Source organism: Branchiostoma lanceolatum, chromosome 12, assembly GCF_035083965.1.
Source record: "Branchiostoma lanceolatum isolate klBraLanc5 chromosome 12, klBraLanc5.hap2, whole genome shotgun sequence".
In the NCBI taxonomy this organism is placed as follows: Eukaryota; Metazoa; Chordata; class Leptocardii; order Amphioxiformes; family Branchiostomatidae; genus Branchiostoma; species Branchiostoma lanceolatum.
The window spans coordinates 14611443-14622699 of record NC_089733.1 but is presented as its reverse complement, the minus strand read 5'-3'; the positions used below and the strand labels follow the sequence as shown (position 1 = coordinate 14622699).

The following is an 11257-nucleotide window of genomic DNA, read 5'->3' as shown; positions in this document are numbered from 1 at the left end:
CAACATAAAATGATTATTTTAACACGAAAGATTTTGTCAGTGTTATGATATTATTGATTTTTTAAGTTTAAATTCTAAAACTGTTGGAAATTTTGAGACTTTCACTAAAATTTTCAGTCATATTTTCATCAACAGGGAAAACTATGTGATTGTACATGGTACAGTATCTATTTTGACAATGAGTTCCAATGTTGACATGAATCATGCTGTACAGACAAGGAAAATACATATAATATAACTGCAAAGAACAGAATCTTAGATTTAAGTATTATTTCTTACAGAGCTAAAGCTACTTAATGTTTGACTTGTACATAAATGGGCTGTAATTTGTTGGCTAAAGTGTGTCCATCTCTTACCTTGACAGATAGTCTCGTGAAGAGGTCGTCTGATTGCGTCAAGGTTGCTGAAGTCGTTAACCTGCACCACGCGTGACAACGACCCTGCGGTGGACGTCAGCTCAGCAAAACCGACGCTGTTTGTCACTCCAACTGTGTAGATGGTGATCCCTGCATGTAGGTGCATTGTGTGATGGTTAGAAATCTGCGACATTTAAACTTGCATAGTTGTGTTAAAAAAAAAATTCAACGGTTCTTAGTGGCAAATGTGCTAGATGTTGGCACATCGGCAACCAAATCTGCAGTGTGTTTTTTGGCACACAGTTTGACAGATTAGCCAAATAGGCTCGGTGGGGGTCATTCCACCGTCCGGGAAGGTAGTGTTAAGTGCCTTTCCCAAGGGCACAACGTCAGGGCATGGTGAGTATCGAACTTGGGACCTAGAGTTCAACGCTCTAACCGTTACGCCACGCCAATGTCACATGGTTGTGTTAAAACTACTTAAATTGATACTTGTATCTAAAAGATTTCAAAATGTCCTTAAGGATTATAGTCTTTGGGGTCCGGAGTTTTCCAAGGACCCTCACTTCCTTGTAAGTTATCACACCTTCTTTCTCAGCTGTCACTTGAGCATTGGTCACGTCATCTATGGAAGCTGACGATGTAATGACAACCAGGAGGTCGGGTACGCTGGTACGGTCGCCGTTCGCTCGTGTGTACGAGTTCTGACGGACGAAGTCTATGGCTGCTCCAGTAACTACACCACCCTGGATAAAAATATTGACAAAAGAATTTGATAAACATCTTGATTAAGTCATTTTGCACTTGCATGAAAAGAAACACTGCGGTAAGTTGATTTGGTTGATGTTGAATATCAAAATCTACACAACATGCACAGTGGGTACATGTAGGTATACAACTCCAGTGTTGTTAAGCATCATGATGATGTCAAAAGCTAAAAATTCTCTAACAAACTTTCTGAAAAGTAACTCCCTACTAAAGAAGCTTTTTGGCATCAAACTTTTATTGTTAAGCAGCGGGGAGAAGGTTAAATATAACTGTTTGAAAAAATATCATATCAAAGAGTTCATCACCTTTGAGAGCCAACAGAAAACGCTTCGAAACAATCTTGACCTCTAAACCTACCACTTGACTATCAGTGTAGACTATATTCTGAATCCCAGCCAAGGTCTGTTCCTTGGTAGCGAAGGTGTCCATGTCGAAATCTTTGGTCTGTGTGTCGGCAAACTGCACGGCGCCCACTCGGGTGTCCGGCAGACCCACGCTGAAGGTATTGGTGAAGTCGTACATGAAGTCCTTCACGAGCTCGAAGTTGGCGGGTCCGACTGACGAAGACTTGTCCACCAGGAACACCAGGTCAAACTCCACCGACCGGTTCAAGCAGGGGGTGTCTGGGGATGTTACAGAAAATAAGTTAGCTAACAGAACACCCCCTTACCAAATGGAGTAGTCCATAGAACACTGTAGGGAATAAGTAGCCTGAGTGCCAGCCTTTATAGCTTCCGTCCGCTACCCAAGCTCCGCTGCGCTACCCAAGCAGCGGCAGTGGAACTTGGGTAGTGTAGCGGAGCTTGGGTAGAGGACGGAAGCTAAAAAGGCTGGCACTTAGGCTAGGGAATAAGGACACCCGGCCTCTCTTGATGCCTAATGAGGATGCCTCCACTATACTTGATGGCAACGAGATCCACTCTATGATAATTCTAAAAGAAACTAATTTTCAAACACTACCTTCAGGAATTCAGAATATTCTTATCAACAACGTAGTAAAATATCTTAAACAGAGCGTATCAAGAGTAAGATCTGTAAATAAAAGATATTTATTTGGAAAATGAAATCTTACAGTATTGGCAGAGGTTTCCCTCGTAGTTGGGTGGGCAGACACAGATGAAGGACGACCCCTGGACGGAACATGCCGCTCCGTGGAAGCAGGGGTTGGGGTCACACCGGTCTGGGGAAAATCATATGTAGAGTTAATGAAAAACAGAAATTCTGTTCCAGTAAAGCTCCGTGGAAGCAGGGGTTGGGGTCATACCGGTCTGGGGAAAATCATATGTAGAGTTAATAAAAAACAGAAATTCTTTTCCAGTAAAAAGGTTATAAGTCAATTTTAAATTCTAATCCAAGAGTCAGTCTGTATGAGTTTGATAAAAATGGCATTGATATTCTGAAGCCTGGGAGTATTGTTAAGTTAACTCTGCTTTGGACTGACAGTCAATTAGTTAGCTGACATAACATCAAGCAGAAGAGTGAAGATTTCACCGTAAACTACATGTATAGTTCTATGTTCGCTGTAGTTTTATGTTCATAGTTTTTGCGGCGACCCTTTCATTACAAACTTAAAGCCACCACAAAAATTTTGTCCAATATGTGACTATAGCGCTGCCACAATCCATGAGATAAAAACCACGCAAACTTAAATGCATTTACAGTGTCATCATGGTGTTTGAAACCTTATTGATACAACATCTTGAACTTGGAAAGGTCTCCTGCATCTTAAGTAATGAGACTGCATCTTCAGTAATCAGTGATGTGATGCCTTAAGCAAAATTACTTTTTCTAAAAACAAGAAGACTGGTACTTACCAACACAGACAGGCACAGGGTCGCTCCACTGGCCTGTACCAAGGCAGCTGGTATTCGAGGACCCCTGGAGGAGGTATCCGTCATTGCAGCCAAACGTCACCACACTGTCCACAAAGAACGTACCACGTCGGTACCCGTTGGTGGGGGTGCCAGGGTCTCCACAGTAGGCAGCTTTAGGTGAAACAGAAATCATCATAGTCAGACACAGTATAAACATCCTAAAAACTATCGCCTCATACATGTACATGTATGTGATTTCTTACTGAAGCTGGGAGGAACACTGGAATTTTAACACTAGAAGTGAAATATTATGTGAGTAGGAATTACCATGGTGACCATGATCTAGAGATCTTGTTAATCTACCTGGATGACATAATCGTCTTCTCTAAGGACTTTGACGAGCAACTGGCTATTGTGGTCTTTTGATGTATACCAAAATTTGACTTAAAGCAAATTCCACAATCAAAATATCCAGTTATCATTTGAAAATACACAACACCACAGAGAGAAAACATAATAGCATGTACAATGTACCTTACAAATAGCTTTAAAAAAACACTAAGTTTGCTACAGATTTGAATCTTAGTTGTTCCTACCAGCACAAAGCACGTTGGGTAGAGTCTGCGCGGCAGTAGCCAGTCCGGTGAAGTCCGACACTTGCAGAACACGAGAGTTCACCCCTCCCGTCAGCTCCAACAACGTGGCGAAATCAACGTTGTTTCCCACGCCAACAGCGTAGATCAGAATGCCCTGGTCGATAGCAGACGCCACGGCACTCGTCACGGAGTCCTGCGAGTTGCCGTCGGTTACGACGAGCAGGATGTCGGGGTAGTTGTCGCGCGTCCCTGCGGAGGTTCGGAAGGCGATCTGCCGGGTAAACTCCACCGCAAACCCAGTGAAGGTGCCACCTGGGGGACATGATTGTGATCAGTATCAAGTTTTATTTGCATATATTGAAAACAAGAAAGATGACCTGCTAGGTTGTAAGTGACTGATCCTATACTGGAGACTATGGGTCGTAGAGGGACGCCCGGTTTGTGGATTTTGGGAAATGTACATGTGGAGACATGGCGTTGCTTGAGTAACTATTTTTTGGCGTATCTTACTACCTGGATGTCTAACCTTCATCAACGTAACTTAAATGCCCCAGATTGTACAATGTTGAAACCTATTTCACCCATTATTACCTGTTTTCTGGAGAAATCTTAGTAATCTATTGCTTCTAGCCTGATTATAAGCTATCGATTATCGAAGGACAAGACAGTATAATGAATTTCTAACGTCAAAGATCAAAAACTTTGGATGCATACATATCACTTCTTGAATTAGGCAAGAAATCGGGGTGTTTCTTTATCAATATGGTTAAAAGTCTTCAGCAATCTAACTTATCCTACGAGTGCTATTGGTGCTATAACATAGTCCTCAGTAATCTCACAGTGTCTTACTGCACCATACTCCTAGTATACTGCAACACATTATTCAGGTACACCTGTATCACTATAAAATACTTACAGAGAAAACAAGCGGAACGGATTATAGCATGGTCTCTATGGCAGGGCAGTGGCACATGCCATTAATTATAGGGGTGCAATTACGATATTGCATTGACGATAAAAGTAGTTACGGTGTAACAAAGACATCGTGCATCACCACGCCCGACCAGGCAAATGATATGCCAAGTTGCACACCAATGCGACAATAGGATCGTGAGTTCTAGCTGCGAACGCACAAACAAAAGCATTTCCAATACTCCCAGAAGAAGGTCATCCTCCTTCCCGGAATAATAATTGAATATGAAAGCTTTTCCCACCTGTCTTATAAATAATATTGTCTACCGCAGTGTTCAGCTCATCCCTGGTGTCGAACTGATTGAGGAAGAACTCATTATCTGTGGTGTCGCTGTACTGCAGTAATCCAACCCTGGTCTCAGTCGGAGAAATGGCAAAGTTCCTGATGACTTCCTTGGTGAAGGCCTTGACTAACTGGAAGTTGTCGGTACCGATACTTCCGGAGCCGTCCAGAAGGAAGACCAGATCTGCGCCAGGGTAGGCCAGGTTGGCACATACTGGGATGGACAGAAAAGTGGGAACTGTGAGGATTGATGATGCATTGATTGATGATGCATTGATTTATGTAGCTACTTACACGCAGCGCCCCTCTTTCCTGATTTAGATGAACCCCTGTACTTGTATATTTGTATGAAGGTTCACATCACATAGGCTTCAGGTCACATCAACTTGACAAGAGGAATGGTCGAAAGCTTGTTGGTGAGCGCTGTACATTTTTTACGGAAACAACGTGTAGAAGTTTTACTATACTTTAGCTACTTCTTATGCAATACATGCATTACTGACCCATACCTTGAGCTGAAATGGATGCTGCAAATGACATGCATAGTCGTCAAACCTGCACAAGTGACCACTTCTACATGTTAAGGACCACTTGGCCAATGTGACCACTTCTTGGTGGTCCCTGACATATTTCTCCCCTTTGACACAAGCATTGAGAATCCTGTCAAATCCGGACAGGTTTGACTGTGTGTTGAACATAACTTTTATACCTAATAATGACAAATTGAGAGTACTAGTAGTAGTATGTGCACAGGCCAGAAGTGGCCCCTTGCTTAGGGTTATACCGCCCTTTTTACGGGGTGACCTACCCTTTCGTTGGCTGTCGTACAAGACGGTGATGCGCCAGTTCTCCCGTCCGGGTGAATGCTATTAATCACCATATGGCTGATACGAGACAGAGGTTTGCCAGGCCTACTACTACTACCAATGAAAAATTGAGAGAAGTACTGTAAACTACCTGGAGCAGCAGTAGGTGCTGGTGTTGTCATTGCCACACATGTGGGGACGGCGTTAGTCCAGGCCCCGTTCCCCTGACACAAGGAGCTCACGGCACCGACCAGCTGGAAGCCTTGGTTACAGCCCCAGGTCACCAGGTCATTCTCGAAGTACGTACCGACTTGGAAACCGTTGTCGGGTGTGCCGGGGTTACCACAGTACACAGCTGTGTGCAAAACAGAGTTTGATTAAACAATTGATAAAGAAAAATACTGACTTTGCATTTAATTCCAGATTGTGTGTGCATGCGTGCGTGCGTGCGTGCGTGCGTGTGTGTAATAGTAAGTTATATATCAGGAATCATGTTTCTTTGTTTTATCATTTTGTTCCTCACAAGAATAATGAATCTATATTAAGCTTTCTATAGAAACTAGAAAGACAACTGAAGTATATGGCTCTGAATGAAAGATAGGTTTCAAATGTAGAAGACCATAATTGTTGTTAATATCAAAGTCAGTACTAGTACTTACCATCACACACGTTCTCTTGCAGTGTCCCTATGACGGTTGTCAGGTCCACGAAGTCCGCTGCCTGCAGCACTCGCCCCGCCCTCCCAGCCGTCATCAGCACCAGGTTACTCTGATCGACGTTGCTTCCGATACCGACGGCGTACGTCGTGATTCCTGCGTTGTTTGCCGCAATGGCTGGTGCACTCACGTCGTCGTTAGGGTTTCCATCCGTGACCACGATGAGGATGTTTGGGACATCGTCTCGGTCGCCGTTCACCGACGTAAACTCGTTGTTGCGTACAAAGTCGATGGCAGCGCCGGTGAAGGTTGAGCCGCCATTGTAGCTGATCTTACTGATTGCGTCGAGCACCTCAGCTTTGTCCGTGAACGTGTTGAGACTGAACTCTGTGCCGGGGAAGTTGCTGTACTGCACCACACCTACCCTGGTGCCGTTAGGGGAGATGTCAAAGTTGTTGGCCATCCGTTCGGTAAAGTCCTTGACGAACTTGAAGTTGTCAACGCCAATGCTGCCGGACTCGTCCAACAAGAAGATAAGGTCAAACTCAGGGTTACGGACCAGGCAGGGGGTATCTGGGGAAAAATAAACAATTTAATATCAGGGCTCGAAATAGTGGGTACATGTGCACCCTTGTGCACCCAAAATTGGAGCTGTGCACCTAATTTTTTACTGTGGGCGCACCAGTGCACCTAGTTATTTTTGTAGGCTATAGGGTAAAAGTACCATTGCACACTAGTATACAGAATATCATTGAAATGTAAGTATCAGAAAAAGCAATACAACCATTTGTTTTACTTTATTCTATATATTACTTAGAATTACAGATTGAGGCAGTAGCGTAAACTTGAAATTATGTTTTGCTGACATTCAACTTTATTCTATGTGGTGCACCCAAAATTCATTCTGTGCACCTAGTTTTTTTGTTTGGGTGCACCAATACACCCATTTCCAAATATGAATTTCAGGCCCTGAATATAGTATCTACTAGTATCTCTTTTCTGATTTCATAGATATTGATACAGCAAAGTGCCTACAGAAAAATCACATAATGATTACATCTTGCCTGTGGTATGGGTAATTTTTTGCACATTTCCACACAAAACTGCATTGCCTGCTGGTTATCTTGTGCTAAACAACTTATCATACCAAAACCATTAATAACTTTTACTTCTGTATCTGTAGCTGGTACAACTGCCCTTCTATATAGCCCGTATAACCTCCCATCTGTTTGAGCTGTCTTACTCTTAGATCAAAATACCACTATGTCGAAATTGGTGACATCTGGTTTTATTCTGTGATAGTTTGCAGAAAAAACAAGTACGGTTGATTCTGAGACTAAATGTTTTTTCTGTACACATAAAGTTGCGATAACTTACAATACTGGCAGTTGTTCCCTTGGTAGTTAGTTGTACAGGCACAGGTGTAAGAGTTCCCAGCTGCCAGGCACACTCCATTATTCAGGCAGGGGTTCGGGTTACAGGGAGCTGGAAAAAAAGGTTAAGTTTGTAATCTTGTAACATCCTTTCACACAGCAGGACAATCGATCAACCAACGAGACTTCAAGGTCTAAATTACATTTTCCGCAGTAATTTTTTTAATTTTTTTTAAACCTTTATTTATCCTTGAAAGTATACACTCATTTGGCTGAAGCCGTTTTTCAAGAGTTCAAGGGAGGAGGTCAGGGTTCCTTTTAACATACCATCGGAAAATATAACAAAAATTGTTTTACAAAGATAACGTTACAATCAGTATTCCATAATCATATTCAGCATATAAAGATAAGTCGACGATATAACATCATTTCCATATTCGGTAATTATAGTCAGTCTACAATACGCCCGGTGTTCTTTCTTCTTGTGCTATTTTACAGATCGGACAATGTTCACAGGTCCCAGTGCCCTGTCCATGTGATGGGGTAGATTTTCAGTTGAAAAATATGCTCAAGGCTCTGGCAATTTTTTTAAATTCAGCAACTCTCTGGCGATCAATAAATACAGCCCAAAACTATTGACTATGTAACAGGCATAATAAACAGATTTGCTTAATGCTCTCTAAATCAGAACAATCTTTTGCTGTGTCATTCTGATGAAGGAAAAGAAAGAAAACTTCAGATGGACTCACTTATACAGGTAGGAACTGGATCGCTCCATGTGCCATCCCCCCTACAGCTGGCATTGGTAGAGCCCACCAGGAGATAACCATCATTGCATCCGAAGGTGATGGTAGTTCCCTCGAAGAACGATCCGCGACGATACCCGTTAACCGGAGCACCAGGGTCGCCACAATATGCCACTGTAGTTTACGAGACAAAATTTGAATGTTTGTTTGATATAAAAAATAAATAATAAATTAACTTACTAAAAGAAACATTATTAACTTTTTAGTTTCATTTATTCTGCTAAATAGTGATTATCAACTAACTTAAAAATCCTTGTTGGTAGAGGGACTAAAAGCTTCTTTTCTACAACTATATCTTAATGGAATCTTAAAGCTTCCTCTTGATTGCTTCCTTTATGGGTATAACCTTAAACTTTTCAAGACAAACGTCAACGGACACCTGTCATCATAATCTAGTTAGTTGAACCCAAAACATCTGAGTGGCGTACAACTTACAAGCTGTGTTTTGTAGGGAACCGAGGTAAACAAAAACAAAATAAGAGGAGAAGAACTTACATCCGCAGAGGGTAGACTGGATGGTGTCAGCGGACTGGGCCAGTTGGACAAAGTCGTTGAGCTGTAGCACCCTGTCGGAGTACCCAGCGATGGCCTCTAACTCAGCCAGACCTATACTGGTCCCCACTCCCACTGCAAACATGGTCACACCCTGCTCCCTGTGGACGAAAAGAGCATTTTTTAAAAAAACTGGTACTATTCATATTTGATTACATCGTATTGGGTGTTTGCACCTGGTATCAGGTCATGATTCAGCTCTTAACCAACTCAGCCATCACCCTGGTCAACTCAGCCCAACACCCTGGTCAACTCGGCCCAACACCCTGGTCAACTCAGCCCAACACCCTGGTCAACTCGGCTTAGGGTTAGGGTTATTAGGGTGGGCCGAGTTGACCAGGGTGTTGGGCCGAGTTGACCAGGGTGTTGGGTCGAGTTGACCAGGGTGTTGGGCTGAGTTGATCTAATTACCCAGGCCCATGGGCAGAGGTGGTAAAGGGCACTCACATTGGTTTGTGAAGAAAACTATCAGCACAATTGCATCAGGCTAACTAAAAGACAATTGACTGAAACTTGTACAAGAAGTATCTACCTTGCAGTGGCGGCGGATGAGATCACAGAATCTGCGGACTGACCGTCGGTGACAACAACCATGATGTCAGGTTTGTCATCGCGGGCACCGTTGAAGCTCGAGAAAGCACTCTGGCGGACAAACTCGATGGCAAAACCAGTAAAGGTGGAGTCCCCTGTTCACGTAAAAAAAATCAACAGATATAATGATTAATGTGGCACAAAATCAAACATGACATCTCTGTCGTTATCAAGTTTTACCTTCTTTTCTGATTTTCAGTGGTAATCTTTCATTTTCTATCACATGTCTTTCATTTTCTGTCTCAGTCTTCAGAACTGTAGTGCATACACACATTCTTTTAGCTACATAGAATTCAAAAGACGTATGTGGATGTACCATTCATGTAGGTGATCTGCTCAATGCCGTTTGACAGTGTGTCCACAGCTGAGTTTGTGTTCAGATTGAACTCAACCTGAGGCGTACTGCTGTACTGGGCCACCGCAACTCTGCAGAAAAAGAAAGTAATGATTTAAGGCAAAAAAGAACTGTGAAACTTGGTTAGAGGCTAGAAAGTTAAGAAACACTAAGTCTATGGGGTGGGTGGAACAAATAACAATCAATCCCTAGGGATACTCAATACAAAAGCTATTTGAGCAACTGCAAAAGTTTTGTACAAGTTGCTTGAGCAACTTTTGAATTGACTATCGCAATATATCTGATGTCTACCCTTCATCAACGTAATTCCCCAGGGAGTACATAAAATAAAAGTTTGGACGATTCTGAAGATCAAACAGCCACAATTCCCAACGGATTGCTTGAATTTCTCTTTTCTTCAGAATATTGCCCTCCATTCAAAGAAAAAGTTAAAGCATACATCATACAAATGAATAAACAACTAATTTCGAAGGGTAAACGTAGAAGAATTTTATAAACATTTCCAACTCCACAGTAATGCCACTTTAACATCCCCGCTCCTGGGGCGGCGCCAAAAATTATTCACTTACCAATATATTTGGTCAATGTCCTTGATTTGGTGGTCAATCTTTACGAATACGTGATTCCAAAATGTGCCTAATGAATTGAATTGATCTTTATTCACACAGCCTGCAGGCTCAAACAAGCCTGAATTTTGTTGTATTTACATGTTGGCTCCATTTTCGGTCCATAACATTAAAACTTATCTTTCAAAACACAAACGTATCATTTTATCACTAGATGTCATTTTTTCTCGTATACGTATTCCCATAAATTCTTCATACTCGTCTGTTAAAAACATCAATATAGAGCGTAATTGCGTACATGTAAGATAATATCGATAATATCGAGTTCAATGGTCTAGTCAGGTGTTCAATAGTTGTACAAGATATGGTATCGGAGAGTTTTTGTGTCTATTTGTTCGGCACAGTGGAATGTCTAGTTTCGAGGAACTGCGTGTCGTACGTCCTGTGATGTGTTGTCGGGATGGAGGGAGCCAGTCGCGGAAGTCCGATCGTAGAAGTGAGTGGGCAAAGGTGGTACAGATGGAGGTCCGACGGTCAGCCAGGGTGTCTAGTTCTAGTGTGGACAGGGCAGAGGTGTAGCCTATGTATAGTGTTCCGAGGATGACCCTGCATGCTCTTTTTTGGATTCTCTCGAGTTTTGCTGACTGTTCGCTTGTCAGTGAAGAGTGCCATGCCGGTGCCGCATACTCGAGTGCAGGTCTCACGTACGACGCGTAGACTGACTTAAGGTCTGGGACGGACACGCCAAAACGCTTGAGGCGGC

General features: G+C 42.6%; 1 protein-coding gene across 1 annotated transcript; it reads right to left on the bottom strand.

The window, feature by feature from the left end:
• Nucleotides 1-581: 581 nt before the first annotated feature.
• LOC136446370 (cartilage matrix protein-like) lies at nt 582-4119 on the bottom strand. The gene is made up of 7 exons (XM_066444715.1): nt 4116-4119; nt 3535-3846; nt 2939-3109; nt 2197-2304; nt 1482-1747; nt 943-1102; nt 582-634 (listed from the first exon to the last, which is right to left on the bottom strand). Exons 1-7 carry the CDS (start codon nt 4117-4119, stop codon nt 582-584), a joined length of 1074 nt encoding a protein of 357 aa, XP_066300812.1.
• Nucleotides 4120-11257: the final 7138 nt, after the last annotated feature.

Bases quoted from the DNA above. Each gene is read 5' to 3' on its own strand.
- LOC136446370 (XM_066444715.1), bottom strand. The intron at 3,110-3,534 runs GTAGGAACAACT...TTTCACCTAAAG, and splicing joins ACCCAACGTGCTTTGTGCTG to CTGCCTACTGTGGAGACCCT. The intron at 1,103-1,481 runs GTAGGTTTAGAG...ATTTTTATCCAG, and splicing joins TCTACACTGATAGTCAAGTG to GGTGGTGTAGTTACTGGAGC.